Below are 24,076 nucleotides of genomic sequence, written 5' to 3'. Positions count from 1 at the left end.
GTTTTACCGTAAATTGCATTGTTAAACAACTTGTAGAGGTCTTTGTCCGCAGAAGTTGTAGAAGTTGTCCAACCATTTGCTCTGTCTGAACTTCAAACCTCTATGTAATTTCATGAGCTGCAAACCATGTTTCAGATAGAATTGAAGTAACCTGTAGTGGAGAATGTAATTTCGTTTGTTCTTCAAGCTTAATACGAGTTTTGGCTCCGATCCTCCACGTGGTTTTTCTTTCACTGGAGCCATGGCCAATCCTTGATGTTTATTATGGAGTGTTTCGGGGTTATTAAGGTCCACTTCCAAAAAACAGCCCCATTCGTTATTTTCGACCCAGTTGAGAAAATCCTTGGAGGAGAGTTCCTCTTCGTCCATCCATTGATAGTCACTGCGACATGGAATGGCCGTATAAATTATTCACATCCCAGTAGACAATGTAGGTGTCAGGTTATGATGCATCGTAACCAGGAGAATAAGGATTATTTGCAACAGCATGGCGACGTGGGCATTGGACAATGCCACCGCGTACTGCATTCTCAAGAAATACATATTGGTCCTTGTTCGTGATGAGGTCCAGCGCTACATTGGTGTATTTCAACATGGACTCCCATGTCAGTCCCGGTGTCGTAAAAAAATGTGCTGGGTCCAACTTGTAGATTGCAATACATTTGTTCCGAAACGATTCGAAAATGTCCATCAGAAGGGTGACATCAAGTTTGAGATATAGGTCGTCATAGTCCCGAAAAGTTTGACAGTTGAAGGCCGACCACACTCTATGGGCATGCTGATAATCATCTTCGAAACAAACGTCCTCGGAGAGATGAGAATAAAATGCAGTATGCGGTGGCAGTTCGGTCTCGTCGAATTTGTTGAAATCACTGACGTATTCATAGGGGTAGACGCTCTTACGTTTCAAAAGGTTCAAATTGTCTTCCCCAAAACATTGTTTCGTGGCCACAAGATCTTCGTCGCTAAGTTGAGCTGCAAGGGTTTTCCAGGCTGGAAGACAGGAAATTGTAAGAGTCTACGATTTGCACTTCTACACTTTCTCCATCTTCGAGAGAAATCCACACCCTTACAGCAATATACTTTTCGCTCGTTCTCGGAATGATCCTGATGCGATTCGTGATGTTGAAAAGCTCTTTGATGAACAGATGTGTATCATACTTCTCTGTGTAATGGAGATACACAGCAATAAATCGGGCTTCCTTGATTTTGAGATTACACACGTTACAAATGATGGACAAAATTTTAGAAATTTTATGGTTGTGATGAACCACCTTGTGATTTTCGACGGTAAAATCCTGGTTGCACTCCTCGCATCTTGTTGCCATGTCATGTCTCTGTCCTTGTTCCGTTTTGAGTGGGGGTGGAAAAACGTAAGGGCCTTTAAGTCTAGGTGCAAGTTCTTTGGCACATTCTGCTATTTTTTTGACAAGTTTTTCCCAGCATCGGGTCCACAATACGTAATAACCTCATTTAACTTTTCCCCGTAAATGGCAAAACTGCAAGGTTCGTGGTGAAAAATTGGTATTGTGTTTGAGATATTGGGGTCAGGGTCACACGAGTCTAACGGAACTTGAAAACTTTCAAAATCGGCATAAAGAACAATAGGATGGGGGAGAAGAGCCTGATATTTTTGAAACGTCATCTTGCTTCCGGGTTCCGGCACGACATCTTCGGGTTCTGCATGCATGGAACCGAAACACTTGTGTTGTACTATTTTTCCCCTGCGAAAAATTCTCAAGCACCGATCGCAAATTTCAATCTTGTTGAAATCCTTGCTGATTTGACTTCGCATTAGGCGTGAAAAGTTGCGAATTAAACTGTAACGGTCGTCTATGAGAAGAAGTCTGATTACGCTATTTTGGCTTTTTGCAGGTCTGAGCGCGCAAATGTCGCCGCAATCGTCAACCCCAACATGGAAATATCAATGTTTTGCCCCTTTTCTTCTTTATACTGTTTTATAAATATGTTGATGTCATTTAAACCCACTGGATATGAAATTCCCTTCATCACTTTTTTATATCTCCTCTCGTATCTGGTGTAGTTGGACAGACGTTGGGGATGATCATTGGCTGGGTGTAACGCTGCGATGAAAGACCATAAGAAACTCTTCTTATCTTTACTTTCTATGTTTACCACTGCATTTAGCCCTTTTTTTGTCTGTCATCGCAGCATTTTTTTGAGCTCTACCTAAAGCTTTAAAATTACACATTCTAAGCTGCAACATGTGGTTACGGCCACATGGATTCCACCCGCTTCCGCGACCTTCAAATTCGTCTTGTTTCCTTACTAGATGGTTAAATGTTATAATTTCGTCAAGATCGTCGTGATTATCCTGATGTAAGCCTTCACATCCTACATAGAAAATGAAACTGCTTGTCTTGGACGAGACGACTTTCTCATACATAAGGGTTAACACAAGATTAATTTTGATTACGACGTTGATAATGCAATCGCGTAATTTGTCAACGACAAGAGATTTCAAATTATCCAAGAACGTGCCGGAATCACATTTTTCATCAGGTGAAGATTTATACGTCATGGTACGAGCACTTTTATTCAAACCAGAGCCTTCATGTGCATCAATGCGAGATTCTTTTGCCGGGGGACATCAACACTTTTATTTTGCGGTAGGCGACATCTCTTCTTATACTTAGACATGTTTAGTTTAGAAATCAACTTCACACAGTTGCGGCATGGTACATTTTTGCAAAGACCAGAGGGTCGGGTTCCGGCTCCATTCTGTATGTATGTTATTTATGTATGTCCAAAGCTTTGATTTTTTGGGGCGACGGGGACTGAAACAGGAGAAAAAAGCTGACATCATGCACACACTGTTGTAAAAAATAGAGCAAAGTGTATGGCACGACTTTAAAAATGTTATGGCTCCTCCGGCTATATCTCATCTTCAAAAACACGAAAAAAAATGTCAAATTTCTCTCTGTTGACTACAAGAATTTGAATATATTCGGGTTATGGATACGACACTAAATCTGCCTCGAATTAAATCCTTCACTATGTGTCTGAAGAATTCATACCGTGGGGGGGGGGGGGAGCGAAGAGATAGAACGTATTAACTATAAAGAAATCCTGCCAGTTTGCCGGATTTCAAATCGAACCCAATGTAGAAACAGTTTTTGAAGAAAGTGCACAGCCCATATCTTTTTATACAACGCGTCAATTAAAATTAGACAGCATAAATCTTACAAAATTCGCATCGTGTTTACGTCGCTTTTCGAGATTGGTTACTTACGCAATATTGGTTGTCACTTGTCCGTTATGGCACATTAACGTATGGCGAATTGAAAAAATTAAAAATACTTTCCTAGAGAGCACATTTTGTTTTTTTCACAAAGTGGCTTGAACAAATACATGCGTTTTCCATTTTTAGAATAACCAAATTGCTGTATACAGAAAATAGTGAACAGGATATTCTTTTTTAGTTTACACATATTCATGTTTTGGTAATATTATTTTTTTTTCACAGATTGACAAATATGCGGCGAGGTATCGTTTTTAAAAAAATAAGCAGCACGTCCAGAAAGTAAGTTCCGTTTGGTAATAAAATTAAATTGTGTACAGATACAGAAAAGTTATTTATTGCACAAAATTCTACAACTCTTAAACTACTTTTCCACATAACTGCCGAAATTTTGCAGGCATTTGTCATAGCGTGGCACAAGTTTTTGTATACCTTCTTCATAGAAATTTGCCGCCTGTGTCTTCAACCAGTTGGAAACAGTTTCTTTCAGCTCGTCGTCATTGTTGAAGTGTTGACCGCCAAGGAAAGACTTGAGATGTAAGAACAGATGAAAGTCGCGACAGTGCAGTAGACGTAATGGTTTAGTATACCAAGTTCCTCGCATGAAGCCCCATTTTAACCCAGAGAGAAAAAAACAGTCAGCCGTGTCGGCATCGCTTACACTCTCTCGTTTGCTCTTTCCGAAGCAGTATACATTATCTGATCTGCTTCCGTGCCGCGCCCCCGATAGACTAAACACACTTGACAACGAACAATTCTCACTTCTCTTCGCTAGAAAAAAACACAACCAACCATGGCATTTGCTCGCTTCATCTTTCTGTCGCTTGCTTTTCCCCCGTTTGCGCTAAGCGAGCTGTGGGAAAATTTAGCCTGGACGCTGAAACAACAGTCAGATACTTGAGCACCTGTCTACTCTTCCTGTTCGCTCTTGCATTGTTCAGAAAAAGGAAGCGACAGAAAAGCTGAATCGCGCAAAAACGCCCAGGTGCGCTCTTCGTGCCTGATGTGAAAATAAATGACGCGAGCCAGCTGCCATCCATCTTGTTTTCTTTCTCTGCCTGAGTGTTTCCAAATGAGTAAAGGCTAACGGTAGAAGAAGAACTGCCGTAACAGTAAAGTACATAGGTTGAAACAATAGTATCATAACATCGGCGCCTACACAATCACATCGGTCGACCTTGTAATGATGCGACCATTACTGGATCCTTTTTATGTTTTAAATTGTGTATGTATGTATGTATTCCTGTACGTTTGAGTTCTTGGCCGTTGGGGAGCGGTGTAAGTTTCCAGTAACGGTTTAGGTCATTAGCGGGGCCTATAGAAGGAAGGGAAGGGAGCAGTGGGCCTCAGATGTTTTGGTGCAATACGGCGAGGTAAAGAGGTGTGTCTTCTCTATGGGGCGAAACGAAGATGTATGGTAATGTATATTGTGTATATTGCTGAGAGTCAGATTAAAAGCACAAAGTATACCGTTACAACCTAAAACACAACTTTTCTGATACTCAGAAATCATTTTTCCTTTTTTGACACCACAAACATAAGGAAAGCAAAAACTCTCGAACCATTAGGTTTTACAAAGCTCACGATATAGAAACATGATTTTAGAAAATTACATTACTGGAGCATGAGTACTTGAAACTTTGTTTTAGACACTCACTTTTTCAGAGCCTTTTAGTTCGTTATAGCACAAGATAATCAGTTACACCAGTTACCGCTATAGCACGAGATAATGAGAATTTTTCCACTATAGCACGAAATAATGCTGCTGAACAACAACAAGCACACACACTAGGAAAAAAAAAACATGCAAACATATTCTCTATACATCTTCATCAAGAAAAAATAATAAAAACATATCTCCCATTCAAAAAATCAAAATAACACTAGAGTCGTTCCATGCATTTACGGTAGGAGGGTTTCATGGGAAAATAAAAACTCTACAGAGGTGTGTGGTTATCTAATGGCTGTGTGCGGTTAGATAACCATGCGCACCCACCCTGGACAGATGTTTTTTGCTTGAAAGCACACATTTTGGTTTACAGAAAATGAGAGGTTGTTACAAAGATCACGATATGGAAACCTAAATAAGAGGAAAACATTAAGTTTACAAAGGTCAGGAGGGAAGCAAAGCAACATTAGGTTAACAAAGCTCACAATATAGAAACATGGACGTGTTTAGAAAGTTACAACGCTAGAGTATGCATACCTGAAAGTACGTTTTTGACACTCACTTTTCAGAGCCTTTTTCTCACTCTTTTAGTTCGTTACTGCAATAAAACAGCGGAGAAACAACGAGAGAAAGTGAGTTCGTGCACTAAAATGACAGGTTTTTGAAGGGTTCAAGTTGGGGTTGGCCTCAAAGGAAGGTCTACTACCTACTAATGTTATTGAGTACATGATATTTTTCCAAGAAAACTGCTTCTTCGTATTTAACACCTTGATCAATCATTCAGCAAAACAGGCACACTCCATAGAACCAGGTTCTGGATGCCATGAAAAGGGGCAATCCTGAAGGAGTTCATGAAAACTAAATCACATGTTGAAGTTACCCTTCAGTCAGTGCTAGACCATAGTAAGTATGACCTGAACATAAGCAGGGGACCAGGAAGAGAGATACAAGACACACACATTTACTACTTGTCACTTGAGTCACTTCAGATATATTATGAATCTAAGATACTATGAGAAGTTGCTCTTTGTCAACACTTTCGATCATCATTGAAAGGGTTTTTAGAGCAATCAAAGTAATAAAATTTTATGCAAACAACTAAAAAATAAAAATGAAGAAAAAATAATGAAGCTGAGTTACCTGAAATATTTAGACAAAGTTGAGCCTCTTGTGGAAAATATCTTCAGATAGCAAAATTGGAAACAAGTCAGCATTCTTCTTTTTCAATTCAACGATTGGACAACAAATGTAGTGCTGGCAGCTGCCAAGTTGCTTCTTCCTGCTATCTATTCTTCAGCATGTAGGTGGAAATGTTAAGGTAAACTCACGCATGGTCTGGATAAAGAGTGATGAAATTCCTCACATGGAAATGCAAAGTTTAACAATACCAGACCAGCAGGTTGAAGACAGTGCCAAAATCGATGTCAGAAAAAGAGTAATATTGTGGTTGGGAAATCCAGCTTTAGGTGACTAGCCACAAAAGTGGTTATGAAATGTTTAATTCAGAGTGAGCACAAGACCTGAACTAACTAATTGTTCTAAAATTTTTAAAGATTGCAACCACTACCAGGTTAGGGGTGGCAACAAAATCCAGGTAATGGGTATCCATATTCTAATCATCTGATATTCATTCATTTTGGATACAACAGATAATCTGAATATCCTGATAATTTGGATAGTACAGAGCTCATGGATGATTTGTATAATGCAACCACCAGCAAATGAAACTGCGCAGACCCGCGACTCCTGTTCACCACACTTCTGCAAGGAGGGGTGGAGCAGAGGTGACCATGCTTCCTTGTGGACAAAGCGAAACGGTTCGAGGGGAGAAGCATTTTAGCAGAAGATTATTTTGTTTGTGGTCACTTTGTAGGAAATCCGTGTAGTGAAATACGAAAATGACAAATAAAAGAATAGATAGCCTGGAAAACAGATATCTGGATAATCTAGACAATTCAGATATCCGAATAATCGGTATATCTTCATATCAGAATATCTGATGTTTGGATATTTGAAATCCAGATATAAAATTTTCCAACATCCGAATAACATTTTATCGGGATTTGGCTATCTGTATTCCAGATCACACTAGTTGGATGCAAACAAATACATAATGTGAGTGAGTTTCCCAGAACTTGAAAAAGATACAATAAGAGATACATACAAAAACACAACCTCACATGGCTAGTCAATCTACGCTTTTGTAGAGCCCCAAGTGAGAGAAGTGTAGAGTGAGTAGCCATGTGAGGTTGTATTTTTGTATGCATCTCTTAGTGTAGCTTCAGAAAGTTCTAAGAAACCAGAACAAAACATCGCAGATAAAATAAAATATTAACCACTAAAAATAACTGTGTTAGATTACTTTGCATCTATAAAAAGTGGTTATGCGAATCTTTAAGAAGAACATAGGAATACAATATGTAGCCTACCTGATAAAAAGAAAAAAAACTACGGAAGTAGATTTCCATTTCCCATGTAGTGCTTGAATATCAAACACTATGAGGTTAAATCCCATGCCTGTATAGCTACTTATCCAATTTCATTTCTACAGTTACCACAGCAATACAGATACATCTTCATAGTCAAGTGCATACACAAAAAAAGTGGTATTTTCATGAAATTATCAACTAACATGGAAATCAAATTTGCCCCTTTCATCACATGACTTACCTTAAATGCAATGAAGCAAGTTTGTCAAACATCCTTACTTATTGACAAACCACAAGGTTGCTTGCATCCTTTCACAATCCTTAAAGTTCCTTAGTCTAAGGGCACAGTGCAGGTGGGTAGTGTTGGCTTGGAAACTATATGATAAGTGGTGGAGCAAACTAACTGGCATCCTAGAATCTGTCAATCATGAAGAACTTACTCCTCCCAAAAGTTTTATAGAAGACTTCTTTCCTTTGACAGACCTTAATTGAGATATTTTAATTCCATTAATGAAACGAGTTTTAGTCCAGGGTGAATGAATTTAGCAGAACTGCTTCTCTTGTACAGAATAACACCTTCCTACCTCCATTTTGGTGCAAGTTGCATGAATCTTAATCTTAAACCTCAGCTAGAATATCTACAGGGTAGGGTTCTTTGTAGACAATGAAACCAGACAGGATGCCTTCCAATGGAGATGTTTAAACTAATATATTATATAAACAGGGATACATGGAAATAGAATATTTTCATAGAATATTTCCATGATGAGCTACTTTTCTCTATAATTCTCATCTAGTCAAGTTTTATCTCAATATGTTTTTTGTTATTTCTTTTCTTCAATTTGTATATTCATCTATCTGGACTTCCTTCTTAATGAACAGTCTGGATCTGGACTTCCTTCGTAATGGACAGGTCAGAACTTCCTCCTGGATTTCCTACGTGAGCTTCCTTCTTAATGGACACATCTGGATTTGGACATCATTCTTAATGGACAGATCTGGATCTGAACTTCCTTCTGCCTTTCCTTCTATTTCAGCTTTTGACGATTTATGAATTTATATATCCTTTTTCTCTTAAACTTTGGGAAATATACTAATCTCCTCCCTTGCGGCTGCGATTGGAACGTGCCAACACTAACTGGGCACAACAGAGTGTATACTTGGTGCCAAACGACTCACATGAGCATCCTAGTAGGTGCTACGCTTGAAACGCACAACAAAAAGTGCTATGGGGCGTCGACTGGAATGCACCGCCACTGATGTAAATAAAATTTCCGCTATGGGAATGGTAAATCAATCAGACAGATGCAATATCTGTTCAAAGACACAAACTTGTATCAGTGCTTTGACTTCTTTCATTTCCATATTAACTTACATATGATCACTGATTTGATTAAGCGAATATATTAATTTATTTCTTTTATATTTATTCTTTATCTTCATACAGTAATTTTATTATTTTTCACATTTCCAATTTGCTTTGTTCTTATTTATAAAGTTATTTAATATATTATGCTAATTCTTAATCTTGCATGCCTGGTGCTGCCATCTCTATTCCTATTTAGCAAACTATTTACATTACTTGGTCCTATTGGATACATAACACAATATTCCCCCTGTTGTCCATGAAAAATTTTCATCGTAACAATATGAAGATAGAAAAAATTTTCTTCTTCCTAATTTACACCTACGTACATCTATATTTAAATCTTCCTTCTAAATTTCTTCTTTCCTTCATCTATTCTTCGATCTTCATCAATCTTCACATTGGATTCACAAAACTCCCTATGTATACACAGCTCTCCTTTTCACAAACTATATTTAGCATTCGCAGCATCTTCGTTTGGCTTCTGTTTCGTTGCTTTCTTTTCAGGAACTGGCACGTCTCTATTCTTTTGTTTCTCCTAAGATGCTCTATTTCTATAATTTCTGTAACACTCAACTCTTTTCTTGTCGGCAGATATCAGTCTTTTTCTGTACATGACAAACATATATTAAAGATGGTCTAGGCTCTTCATAAATGAATTACTACAATTCAAATAGCACATTTTTCGCTTCTACTGTCTACTTTGAGTACATTCTTACATGCATCATCTTTATCTCATGTATCATCGACATATACATTATAATTATCTTTCATTTTCACTATTCATTTCTATAACTCATATGTTATTCTTCGTCTTATACACAAGATTCTCATTCTTAATGCACATTTCCATTTTTCTCTTCCCAATTTCTTTTTCATAGGAATACGTAGCATATCATTTAGTACATTAATTGTCTTCACACCTTCCCTTCGTTAACGTAGATCATGTCCAGCCTATTTTTCTCAAAATGTTGTTCCACCATTGGCATTACGCATCCAGCTTTTTGGTAAGGTTGAGTCGTCAGTGAAACTTATTCCTTGGAGATTCATATTCCCATCAACAGTTCCTATGATATTACGTTCCCTTTCTATCGTGATGACTTGTCTGACGTCTTCAAGTGAGCTTGTGAGTCTCTTATCTGAATAATATTTTGGCCTCTATTTAACTTCTAAACATATAGTTTCTTCTCTGTTTTATCTATATCTTCGGTTCTTAGATATTCAATCAAATCATCAACTGCTTTTATCTTAACTACTGCTATTCTCCCACATATGTTCTTCTAGGCTGTCGACTTTGGACCAATCTACATATCTTCTCTTCAATGCTTCTAGCTGCCTTTCTTTTATATCTTCACTGCAGTAGAAATTTAAGAATTTTCGGCTGAATTCTTTAAAATTTCTGAATTTGTGCTGATTCAGTTGATACCATCCTGCTGCCGACTGTTCAAAACATGTCTCTATGACGTTCAAAATCATTGCTTTGAGGATCCTCATAAGTCTGACATTTGTTGTTAGTTCCCTTAAAAACTTTCTGGGACATTTATCAGATTTATTCTCGTTGAATTTTGGAAGATGTTGCAATCCTTGTGGCCTAGGTAACCTGGCCCTATAGTTCTCGTCTCTCGGGAATTCGTTTTCCAATGTCCAAGAGCATTTCATTATTACTTCCCTCTTCCCTACTCTTCCATTTCCTTTTCTTGTGACGTCCCGCTATTCTATATCTCTTATGCTTCTCTTCTTTCTCCGTTGTCGATTCATCGCTTGAACTCTCTTCTCTCATCTCTTTCTTAACATTCGTTTCTTCACTTTCTCAAAACCTAGGTTTTATGTTTCCTTCTTTTACGAATAGCTTTCCTAACTTCCTCTCTACTTCTTCTTTCTTTTCTGTCTTCTCTATTCTTGACACTGCCCCATTTAATTTTCTGTCTGTTTCCTTTTCCTTCTTATCCGTTTTCATCGTGGCTTCATTCAGTTTGGTTCTATTTTCCATAATTTCCTTTTCCACGAACAAAGTTCTTTCCTGAACTTCCTGAAGTTCTAATGCCTTTTCTTCTCTCAACCTCGACACTTCTTCCTTTATCCTTCTATTCATCTCTAGACTTCTATCATCTATCTCCTTCTCCACCAACTTCCTATTTTCTTCACATGCATAGCTATTCTTGCATACATTTCTCTACTTTTGCTTCTTCCCTCTTCTATCATATCTGTCAGTTTTTTATTACTCTCTTTGAACCTGTTATCAAATTTCTCTTCTAATCTCCTATTATTTTCATCGATCTTTCTATTACTTTCCTCTAGTTTTTCTTTTAATTCTCTGTTGTTCTCTTCCACTTTCCTATTGCTTTCTTCCAACTTTTCTTATACTTCTCTGCTGTTTTCTTCCCCTTTCCTATTGCTTTCTTATACTTTTCTTTTACTTCTCTGTTACTTTCTTCTACTCTTTTTTTTGAGCGTTCGCTTCCAGCTGTATTGACATTTTTTGAAACAATTCTAATATATTTATTTCTTATGTCTTCTTTTGTTTTTCTTTCAGCTTTACATTTTTGCATTTCTTACATATGTAACCTTCTTCCCTTTTGCTTATTCATATAAATTTTTCCTTTCTTATTCCTTCGCACATCTGATGTCTCGTTTCCTTACATGTGGTACAAACAATAATCTTCCTTGTTTAATTTCTCTCCACAACAACTGAAAGTTTCCCTTTTCTTTCCATCGTCCTTCATTGTAGCTTCTGCATTCTCATTTCCATCTTTATCCTATTCTTCCATTTTCAATTATTCTTTTTCTCTTTGCTGTTTGGTTTCTAATTCTCTAGCCCCAAAAGTTGGTCGCCATTTATTAATGCTACCTCCATTTTGGTGCAAAGTGCATGAATCTGAATCTTAAACCTCAGCTAGAATATCTACAGGGTAGGGTTCTTTTTAGACAACAAAACCATACAGGATGCCTTCCAATGGAGACGTTTAAACTAATATATTATATAAACAAGGATACATGGACATAGAATATTCTATTTCCATGATGAGCTACTTTTCTCTATAATTCTCATCTATAGTCAAGTTTTATCTCAATATGTTTTTTATTATTAATTTTCTTCAATTTGTATATTCTTCTATCTGGACTTCCTTCTTAATGGACAGTCTGGATCTGGTCTTCCTTCTTAATGGACAGGTCAGAACTTCCTCCTGGATTTCCTACATGAGCTTCCTTCTTAATGGACACATCTGGATTTGGACTTCCTTCTTAATGGACAGGTCAGAACTTCCTCCTGGATTTCCTACGTGAGCTTCCTTCTTAATGGACAGATCTGGATCTGGACTTCCTCCTATTTCAACTTTTGACGATTTATGAATTTATATATCCTTTTCCTCTTAAACTTTGGGAAATATACTAATCTCCTCCCTTGCGGCTGTGATTGGAACGTGCCAACACTAACTGGGCACAACAGAGTGTATACTTGGTGCCAAACGACTCACATGAGCATCCAAGTAGGTGCTACGCTTGAAACGCACAACAAAAAGTGCTGTGGGACGTCAACTGGAATGCACCGCCACTGATGTAAACAAAATTCCCGCTATGGAAATGGTAAATCAATCAGACAGATGCAATATCTGTTCAAAGACACAAACTTGTATCAGTGCTTTGACTTCTTTCATTTCCATATTAACTTACATATGATCACTGATTTGATTAATCGAATATATATATATTAATTTATTTCTTTTATATTTATTCTTTATCTTATTATAGTAGATTATATTATTTTTTCATCTTTCCAATTTGCTTTGTTCTTATTTATAAAGATATTTAATATATTATGCTAATTCTTCATTTTGCATGCCTGGTGTTGCCATCTCTATTTATCTTTAGCAACTGTGAGGTTTTTACGCGGTAATATAACGTAATGGTTTTATTATTAATCCGCGTAGAAAAATGTCACAAGTCATAGAGATTAAAATGAATATACAGTCTCCACAAAATAGACTTCTAGTTGCTGTATTTATGACTAGCTCTTGGAATTTCAAAACAAGCTACGTGGACTGGCATCTAGCAACAGTGTTGCCAAGTGTACAAAATTCCAGTGCAAACTTACGATTTATGATTCTCCATATAAATATATGGTCAATATTTAGGCACATGATGCTTGTTACTGTCACAAGTGTTGCCAACAAGCTGAAATACCTAAGTTTTGATTCCACACATGGTCAAAGTAATAACCCCCCTACCAGCACACACACCAACTGGGTGCCAAGTAAAATATTTTGCTGTCAGTTACTCAATACAATTTTGAGTCTGGAGTGTATGTTTCTTTACTGGAAGATTGAACATTAATATTTTTAATAAATAAAAAAAACAATATATTTTCTTTAAAAAAATGAAGTGCAGAAACAAAAATTCGAAAATTGTGGATCATATTGATCAATGTATTTCAGTGTGCTCTGTCATTCATGCAGCAATTCCCTTGTCTCACACACACACACACATATGCATGTGTCTGGGTCAGGCCCGTACCCAGGGGGGGTCAAGGGGACCATGCCCCCTCGAGCTATGAAATATTTTGATGCAAACCTACAAAAACAACATGGATATTTTTTAAGATTTTGCAAGAATTTAGATTTTCTTGTTGTATAAATGAATGGGTTGTCTCTGGAGAGAGGCATTACAAAGGAGAATTGAGTACATTTTATTGAAAAGTCATGAAAGTAGAATAAAGTAAACTGTGGTATAATTAAACCAAACACTTTTCAAATGATTCATTTGATTTCTCAAAATTTAGTATATGTGCAAATGTTCTGTTTTCCTTCCAATGCCTTGCACTGGGCACTGACCCCTCCCTCCAGTTCAGTGCATTGATTGAACGTAATGGGTTCCTTGCCAATGTAGGATAAATCTTATTTGTGGTTAGGAGCTCTATACCCAAGAAGTCTAGCACTCTCATAATCTACCACAATTTCCTTTTATCTTAAATATAGGGGGAATACAATGCATACGTATACTTTCTTATTTTGACCATTTAAGACATTTTCAAACCTTTTTACAGACTACAATTTCGAGGTTTGTGCATAAAACTTTCAGGGGCATTCTGACATTACCGGCACTGAAAATTCACAATAAAAGTCTCAAGACATAATGCATGACTTAGGAGGAGCATGGGTGGGGTGGATGGGCAAAGAATGACAAGTCATCTATTTAGTGACCATGATAACATGTTTCTGCACCTAGAAAACTTGACAGACTGCAATGGTATTACATGTCAGTGAAATTGAACAATGTGTTTCAAGATGGTGAATGAAAAACTGATTTTCCTCATGTTGCATGCACAATCTATACCATGTTCTCTTTTTCCCCAAAAGTGTCTACAATGATATTCGGAGTATAAGAAACTAAACCCAGTCATTGTAGATAATTCCTCGGTCTGTAATTTTGCAGTAAAACTTTTAAAATTATATTTCATAGTTTAGGAGAGGGGTGGTGGTAAAATTGCAAACATACATTTTGGCATAAATGTCAAGTTTTTGAGTTGCAATTTTTAGAGTTTCAAGATAACTTAAAGGATTGGTGTCATGTTTGAGAAAAAATTGTCACCCTGTTTAAAGATGGTGGACGACAGACTGATTTAACATGCCTTGCAAGAGTTTGAAGATATGCAAATATTTCAGGTTAGATTTTCGTAGATTAAGAAAACAAGTCTCAGCTACGTTAGGACAGTTTTAAGCTTAAATTCATGTTGCAAATAGATACACCCAGGGAATGATTTTATTTAGCATTTGCATTTGTTGAAAGTATTTCAAGATGGTGGATGAAAAATAGATTTTTCGGTAACACTTCGATCTAGTGAATACGGATTTCTTCATTTTTACAGAAGAAACTACATACGGAAATCACTTTCTGTGGAAGTTCATGAATGTGTTTTCTATCTTTCTTTAGCTAGAATTTATGTTGTTTTTTTTTCTAGGAAAATATATCTCTGACATGCAATTGACGTTGCTTTCATTTCCTTCCTCTACGTGAACCAGATGTCCCGTGCCTTTGATGATGTAACCCCTTGTAAGTGTTTCCAACGACACCATTTTTTAATTATGTTTGCCTAATGTAAGTAACCTAACCTAACCTTACCGTGATGGTGTGTGGACGCTTTATGGGGCTACCCATGGATGGTTATTCGATCGTAAATGATTTTTGGGGTTTTGCAAGAATGGTTTGTGGGGCTATCCGTGAATGGTTTGTGGGGGTATCATTGAATGGTTTGTGGTGCAATGCGATCACGAATCACAATTTCAAACCTAGGAAAAAATACAAAATTAGTAACACGAAAGTAGGTATTTTTCCATTAAGAAGGTTGGAACATCAACAAAACACAAGCACGACGTGTGATGAACCATTACTCTCGCGCCATACTGTATGTTAGGGAAGCGAAAAAACGAACAACAATAAGTAGTCGTAATGTGAAAAATGGACATTATTTCCTTGAGAAATTCATAATAACACCTTAAAAGATGTTCCACGATGTAGAATACGTAAGTAGCAATGTAAAAATGTATGAAATAAATAAGTTATAGGTGTATTCACCCGATCGAAGTGGTAATTATTTTTCATATTCTGAGGTAGCTTCTGATGCCACTTTCAAATATCTGCGTAAACTACATTTTTGGACATTAAGAAAAGATACCTAAATATTTTAGGGCATTTCTTAAGCTATGGCTTGACAAATAATTTTCTTTAACAATATAGTGCATATGTATGTTGGGATCCAAATACGGGCCACTAATGGGAACTGTTAGTTTCATAGCAAACAGATATTTTGGAGGATTGATACAGTATTCCATTTGGATGAAATCAGTCAAGACAATTAAATCTGTCAGCCTTATAATATTCTTTTTCTTGTATGTACGCATTGCTTACATTGTAGAATTATTTTCGTTCTGTTTTCTTATGCTTGTAATAACCGTAAACTACAGGAAAATAATTATAATATTGACATGGTTAATACACCTAGGAGATATTTAAACTTGAACTGCGAACAAACTGTATTGAAGCAGAATTAAAAGTGTGTGTGTAGCTACTGTATGTTGTATAGTAGGTAAAGGTAAAGTTCCCCATGCATATAGCACCACACCATGAAGGCACATTCAGGGGATATGGGAGTAGGGCCAGACATATTCTTCATCTCGGTCATTTTGAAGATAATGTGATCAGAATCAAACTCCGGCTGCCTTTATCCGCCTTCCCACCCCCAACACCCTTGGATCCATTGATTTAAGGGTGGGTGAGTTCCAGAGCTGCTTTATGCAGGGACAAAACTGGAAAAATTCTGACCTTAGATCACTCACCCCAAGATTCAAACCCGGGTCTTCTGCATGGGCAGTCAGACAGCCTGTCTACTTTTTTCTTCACATTTGTAATAAAAGTAATCCTCCTAAGTAGTAGTATCCCTGCTTTTTCTCTCTATTTTCTCAATTTTTCAGTATTTGTATTTTTCTGCAAACATCCATGTCCGAACCAGGGACCCCTGGCATTGCAGCATGCTGTGCCAATCACTCTGCCATTAAAGTCCACTAAACCACCACAGCTATCAAGTAAAAGTATAGAATTGCAATGCGCAACCCTGGGAACTGATCATAGATATATATTAACTGTTACACCATCCAGCAAGAGTAGAATTTTTCAGAATATAGTATCTTAGATAATTTCATCATTTGTCCCGCACTGTGGTTGTGCTGTTATGCTTTGGGCTCCAGCTATCAGACGTGTGCAGGTTTGAGTCTCCTTGGGGAAACGTAACAGCTTTCCTCCTGAGATTTTTGCCTGTGTATGAGACTGGTGAACACTCACCATCATGATTACATTGGGGAGCTATCAGTAGCGTAACCCGATCATGAAAATCTACGACGACGACTGGGGGTTCGTCGTGCTTACCACACATCACCCTGTAACTGGTTTGATAATCTCCCACCTCAGAGTAGGATCAAGAGGGAGTGCAGCCGGCAGTCTGTAGGTAGGCCTGGGCACTCAATGGTCTGTTGCAGCATGGGTTATGTATGTTTTTAGTTTAATCATTTCAAGGTGCAAGACCTTGATTGTCAATTCTTCACCATGTTAACAGAAAATATTAAATAGTTTTTGATTCAGTGAACTAAAACAATACAAATTGGATGTTTCAATATATTACTATCAGGGAAAAATGTATTTCATTTTTAAAATATATATATTTATAAACATAACCTGAAAAAACAAACGAATTTTGCCTGGGTTTCTTCCGGGCTTTATCTTAAAAAAAAGGGTAGTTTTTTCGAAGAAAAAAAAGGCAAAATGCCAAATCTAGGATGCAGGAAAAGATGACAAAATGCAGACTGACAACCAAAAAAGTATATGTAGTCCCCCTCCTTTCGAAAATCATGGACACGCCACTGTATACATTGCTTCATCCCACAAAAAAGGGGTGGGCATCAAATGGCAGGAAATTTCAAAGCACTATAAATACCAAACTAGAGTGAATATTCCAAATATAAAAAAAATATGGGTTCTTATATATATCTAACAATATCATGTAACAAATTTCATTCTAATCTGACATAGTGGGGAAATATCTTATATGGACAATCTTATGTGTAACCCTTCAGCACTGGTGGCACAATACAGAAATTACATGAATCATACCTCGTAAGTAATAAGGTCCAATCTTGAACCTTAGTGCTCTCATGCTCATTTTCAATCCATGTACTAAAATTTCCTCCACCTACCTTTCTCCAGGTTCTGCCACTTCACTTTCTACTTGGTCAGGATTCTCTACACTATACTTCATGTCCTCATCTTCACTTAAAATTAATTCACCATTGTCACTGTCTTCAGCTGGCATTTTTTCAACAAATTGTCCGTGATCACATGGATAAAATCCTTCACTTTTATGAACATTTTGTCCACTAGAAACTTCCGGAGTTTTGTCTTCAAAATGCATCCAACTTTCACCACTCACACTTTCCACTTTACAAAATGACATTTCTTTCATGTACTCACTAGATAGTTTGATGTCAACAGAAGCATCCTGTATGCACTGATTAGATGGTTTGATGTCAACAGAAGCATCCTCTATGCACTCATTAGATGGTTTGATGTCAACAGAGATATCAACATCAGGAGGTTCCTCGAATGATTCGGTTTCAGTCTTGACACATGACTCATCCGGAAGCCACACATTCTCCAGAGATGTTTGTTCACAAACTAATGGATCAGCACTTTCTGTTTCAGACTCAATGCGCACTTCCACAGAAGAGAAACCCGTATCAGACATTGGAGCAGCCAAATTTTCTTGACTACCATGAGACCAGCACCACTTCTGAAATACAATGACAAGGAGGGTGGATTAAAATCACCATTTTTATTTAAAAAATATTTAATCAGATTTTCTTTAAGTCACAGTTTATAATTTTAAAAAAAACATACACACACACACAAACTTCTATGCACTTTATGTCTTTGACTTTCTAAAGAAAAAAATGGATGTGAGGTTTGATGCACACAGTGCATCGTTTCTCAACCTATGGGGCGCTGCCCACTGATGGGTCCCGAGAGGGCATTTGGTGGGTTGCAAAGTAGGACTCGAAAAATTATTTCATGTGTCTTAAAAAATCTTTGTTTTAACAATTTTAATTCAACCCGTGTTGCACATAGTCACATGCATGTTGACTGCAGGTGTCAGTTGATATTTCAAACCACCTTTGTGTGTGTGTGTATGTGGTTGCTCAGAGGTGTCAAGTGTCATCATTTCACATTGCCATCGAGACTGCTTGAATTACAAAGCTAGCTGCATAAAACAATTGTTTTCCATTTCAGCATGTGTATTTAGTTAGATTTTAAAGTAGAGTAAATTAGTCTTTTAAATTACATATTTACTTTTCTTGAATTAAGTATGTGTAACTTATTTAAGGAAGCGTAAAATAGGGTATCTAAAAGAGTCGATGTTAGCAAAAATATGATTATAAACTGGGTGCACACCTTTACAAGTAATTCTGCCGGCACCCATGCTTATGGGTCCCACCATAGGTGCCGATTCCTTCAGACATTTGGGGGGGGGGAGAATTTTTTTAAAATAAAGAATCTGAAGTACAGACCTAAGAATATACACACTCGAGTTAACCTTCGAAACTTAGTAATCACAATTACTATCTCTGAAAACAATAATATACCTATCAAGGTAGAGAGTGTTTCAATAAAAAAATAACGAAGTATCCAAAAGAAACCTTGTTCAGTTACCATTATTGAAACACCTCATAGATTGAACTTTATGAGCTGCACAAAAAAAATATCTACATTCAAACTACATAATTTTGTAACATAATATTTTATCTGCAACTTTTGATTGAGAATTTGATTATCATAAACTGTTTATATGCTGTACTTCTTCCCACAATCCTTTATGGGAGTTTAATATCTTCGCACATGCTCAGTTGCTCACACATATATATGCATTGGTTACGCATTATATAAGTGACACTACCCACAGTAATGCAGTATGAAGTAGCACACACACGTTTACAGGCATACGTACGAGTGAAATTTTACTAATCTTGATTAAACAAAGCAGTGACATTTTGCAAAACAAAATATTTTCAACTTCTACTCGACTTTTACGAAAGGAAACAACATTCAATGAAATATTTCATGGTCCATATAGTATTAATATTATCCAGTTTCTCCTTATGTGTACTTGACACAGTACCACAAAGATAACATGCTTTTGAGTCACTTCACTTCGTAAATAGTTCTTGAGCCAATGCAATGAATAAACTAACAAGAAAAATATAGCATAAAAGCAAGGACATTAGTCTTCCTGCTTTTCTTAAATAGAAGCAGTGGGTATTTGCTACTAGGCTACAGCCAGTGACATGCACTGAGGAGTAGCTAATCTAGCAGAGATAGATCAATCAATCTCACATCTCTAATTATTATCAAATCACAATATTTATTGTCTTGTTGAAGCCACAGTCCATATGCAACACTGTTTTATACGTGCTTCTCGCGATCTGCGGACAAGGCTGCCCTAGCTGACTGTTCCTATGCCTCACCAGTTGCAGGTAGGAACAGCCGATGGTAGGGAAAGGGAAGATTCCTGCCTCTATCTCCCTTGCCCCACCCCCCACCGCGCTGCAATGGCTTAAAGGTCGTGGTTTCAAGTGCTCCAGTCTATCTCCTATAGGAAATGATAGGGGATTGGTTTCCCCTTCATTCAATTGTAATTTCTCTAAAGAACTTGGGAAAAAAATTTCTGCAGTACTTATGTTATCTGTATTTACACCACAACATTCAAACATTGTACAATGTGTATGTATAATATGGAATGTAGTTTTATTACTTATGAAATGGGAACGTATTATATGCAGACAAAAATATTATGCTTTCTTTCTTTCTTTTTTTTTCAAATATGGAATATATAATAGTTAAATAACAAATATTTACTCACTCTCTTTTTAGTAGTGTTTTACTTACTTAAATGTACTACTCTCTTGGCCTCCAATTAAAACATTTGGGTAAGCTAAACAGTCAATAAATAAACGTTCTTATTGTTGTTGTTGGTTTGGTTTATTTTACTTCGCTTTTCCAACACATTTGGTTATTGCAAAAATGAGAATGAGTGATATATATGATGGAATTGATGTAGGGACCTCACAAAGAACAATCCAGGCCGGGAACCTGTGACAAGCACGCATTATTGTTCATATGTGTTGTAATCTGTATTGAATAATGAAATAATGTGGAATGAAAAATTCATTCAAGAACTCAAAAAGCCAAATGAATATTATTGAAGAAACTACAAAAAGCTGTTTATCCATTTTTATATATTGACTTTTTGCCACCTCCCATCACTTCTTCTAACTGTATAGATTTAATCTCTATAAGAAGCTAATGTACTTATGGAAATCATGAGGGCAATCATAAACAGAGATCTCTCGATTCCTGATTTCACAATGCCCTACAGATGGGCTGGGAGGATTTTTAATTTATTTTTAGCGTAGCTCTTCCATCACTTTACCTAACTTCTGCCATGATGATTAATGTTGATTAAATTAAATGGGTGAAGAGTGGTTACATAGAAAAACTTATGTACAGGCCAGGGCTTTAGCCTCGATCCTTCAGTAACGAGATCGTGAGGTGGAGAAATTAAGGAAATCAAGCAATGCAATATTTTTGAACAAACATTAATCATACACAAAGATGGTGTTTCAAAAATCCAATTCAAAATTACCACTGAGAGAAAATGCAGTTTGAATTACCGATACTCATGTATCCAAACGGTCATCTTTGTTGTAGGCCAACCTACATGCTGGGGGGGGGGGGAGTGCAAGTGGTCCTGGGTCATCAACCGATGGAGGCACATAGTGGTTCGGATTCCACTTTGAACTGTAGGTCCAGTCCCAATTAGCCTTTCTGTTCAACACCAAATCAACCAACCATGGCAGAATGGTTATCACAGTACTGTGCTACGACACGAGCAGTCCCGGCTTCGAACCTCGACCTGGGTGTTCTTTGTGTTTGTGCCTTCACTAATTTTATAGTATCATATTCACGATTAACCAAATGTGACAATAAAATCGACTCTAAGTAACAAAAATCAAATCATTGATTGATTGTTTGATTTGGTTCATTTTACTTCTCTTTCCTGCCACTTTTGGCTAATCGCGAAGATAAGATAAAATTGATGAAGGGACATACACAAAGAACACCCATGGCCAAGCTGGGATCTCACTCTGGCTTCCTAGTCAAATCAAATCGTTTTTGATTCTCGAAAGGAGGTGGAGTTACGTTTTAGTAGTCATTGCTCATTTTACAATCGTCTCTTGTCTTGTTCTTTTTAGGAATGCTAAGCGATAAAGGGGGAGGGGGGCTATGACCCACACCGACCTGCCCTTGGGCACCTCACTGATTGCTACCCCAAGTATCAACGTCACTACACGTCACTGGCTGTAACCTAAGGGTCGCTAGTCCAGGAAGGGGTCGCACAAAAATGTGATGCTGAAGAGGCAGAAGTGACAAAGACGATCGATTATTCAAATTCATTACATATGTAATAATTACAAAGTAAATCAACATGTAGAGGGAAGGATTTCTAGCATTTAAATAACTTCTTTTTACAGTAATGCATTTTAACTTAAGTCAACTTTTTCTCAGATGTGCATATAAATCAACTTGTAGAGGGAAGAATTTCTAGCATTTAAATAACTTCTTCTTACAGTACTGCATTTTAACTCAAGTCATTTTTTTCTCAGATGTGTGTATATTTTAAAGTTTAGAAGTGTTTTTAATACAGAGCATGCAATTAATGGAAGTAATGATGATGATAATGTCGGCAGAGCCCAAAACAAAGAATAGACTAGGGGGCTAAATTATACAGGGTGTTTCTAAAGGTCGTTTACAACGTTTGGGAGGTGATTCCTCACACGAAAACAAGCAAAAAGTCTAAGTTCCATTTTTACGACAGAGGCTTCGTTTCCGAGATAGGAGCCTTGCAAAAGGTGACAAAGTGAACGTCACACTTAACTGGGACGAATACTATCACAGATAGAGAGGCGGTTCCAAGGGAATCATAAAGGAATCGTATGTGCTCAGTCCGGAAGTCACTATGAAAAGTTCACTGCACGCATGCGCAATGGAGTCCTCAAAGGAATTGGGGATTTCCAGCAACAACAATGCATGGAAAAGGTATGTAACGCAGCAAGAAGGACCGTGACAATGAGAAATGTGTTCAACCTCAAACATCAAAACATGACCACCGAACACAAAATCCGAAAAGTTGAGCACGGTTGCATACCCCAGTTACACGCGAGGAATGAACGAATCATGTCATGTGGCATACGAGAGACAGGAGGGAAAGAAAAACACAATATCAGATGATTGCGACAACGTGTATTTTTACACGCGACAACTGCGTAATATCCCCCCCCACACACACACACAACAAACAACAAATGCTACAATATCTTACGCACAGACAGTCCGTGTCACTGTACACCAACTGAAGATGTCACTTTCACCACACAAAGGGGGTGGGGAGCAATACCAAAAGTGTTCGCACGCGATCATTGTGACGTAAAAGAGACCAGTTTTGGAAGCGCTGCACAGGCAAGTCTGGCTCTCGTAGTCTACGTTTGACCTTCATGACTGCTGTTCCCGCGAGAGGAGCTCGAAGGGTTGGTTCTCTCCGGCAGTCGTCCCAATCGTGTTGCAGGTGCTGGGATATGATCAGCAGTTCGCTCTAGGTTGTCATACGCATTGAAGAGTACTAGTATGTTGTATTGAAAGAAGTTGACGTGGTGGAGTGGGCAAGTCAAGTATCGCAACAATTGGTCTGTGGTGTTCGTACGGTGATACGGCCAATTTGTGCAGTGTGCCAGTGTTAAACAAAAACAATACTTTGCAGTTCCAGCTCCCTATTACACAGATGGCTGCGTATACGACCCTGCAGCTAGCAGACATGCATCTCATGTATGGGGAGGCACGTGGTAATAGCCGTGAGGCAAGGCGTCTTTATGGAGAACGCTTTCCACATAGACGTTTACCGTCTCACACCTTCTTTCAGGTAGTGGACAGTCGACTGCGTGAAACAGGGTCAGTGTTACCACCGCGACAAGAAGTTGGAAGACCCCGAAGTGTACGCACACATCAGTTTGCAGAAGATGTGTTAACAGCGGTCGCAGAACATCCTGGCACCAGTACGAGAGTGCTCGCTCGGGCACGAAACACGTCTCATGTGAATGTTTGGCGAGTGTTGTCAGATGAAGGAATGCACCCTTTTAAACTGCAGAAAGTACAAGAACTGTTACCTCGTGACTTTCGCCCTCGTATGGAGTTTTGCCAATGGTTGTTGCATCAGCTGGACACAAACCCTCACTTCGGGGCAAACGTATTGTGGACAGATGAAGCCATTTTCACCAGGATGGATGTCTTCAATAGTAGAAACAGTCATGTATGGGACTTTGACAACCCACATGCACTTTTTGTGGCCCATCACCAGCACAGGTTTTCAGTGAATGTGTGGTGCGGGATAGTACATGATCATTTAATTGGACCATACTTCTCCCTGTTCGCCTGAATGGTCGCACGTATCATGCATTTCTTAGTGAGGTTCTGCCTGAACTGTTGGAGACCGTACCTTTGGCACTGCGGCAAGAAATGTGGTACCAACACGATGGTGCACCAGCTCATTTCGATCGTAATGTACGACATTTCCTGCATGACGTGTTTCGCAATAGGTTCATTGGTAGGGATGAGCCTGTGCCTTGGCCACCGAGGTCGCCAGATCTCAACCCTCTCGATTTTTTCTTCTGGGGAGAAATGAAAACCCTCGTATACGACAC

At 37.9% G+C, this 24,076-nt stretch overlaps 1 protein-coding gene across 1 annotated transcript in view; it reads right to left on the bottom strand.

Moving 5' to 3' along the window:
- The window catches only part of LOC145999321 (uncharacterized), a 145,251-nt gene that overhangs the window by 107,912 nt on the left and 13,263 nt on the right, over positions 1-24,076 (bottom strand). The window contains exon 3 of the mRNA XM_083136262.1: positions 17,468-18,060. Within this exon, the coding sequence (XP_082992388.1) occupies positions 17,468-18,060 (593 nt within the window). The remainder of the gene's footprint in view (positions 1-17,467; positions 18,061-24,076) is intronic.

Source organism: Lepisma saccharinum, chromosome 15 (genome assembly GCF_977018435.1).
Source record: "Lepisma saccharinum chromosome 15, izLepSacc3.1, whole genome shotgun sequence".
Lineage (NCBI taxonomy): Eukaryota > Metazoa > Arthropoda > Insecta > Zygentoma > Lepismatidae > Lepisma > Lepisma saccharinum.
This window is presented reverse-complemented; position numbering and strand designations above follow the sequence as displayed.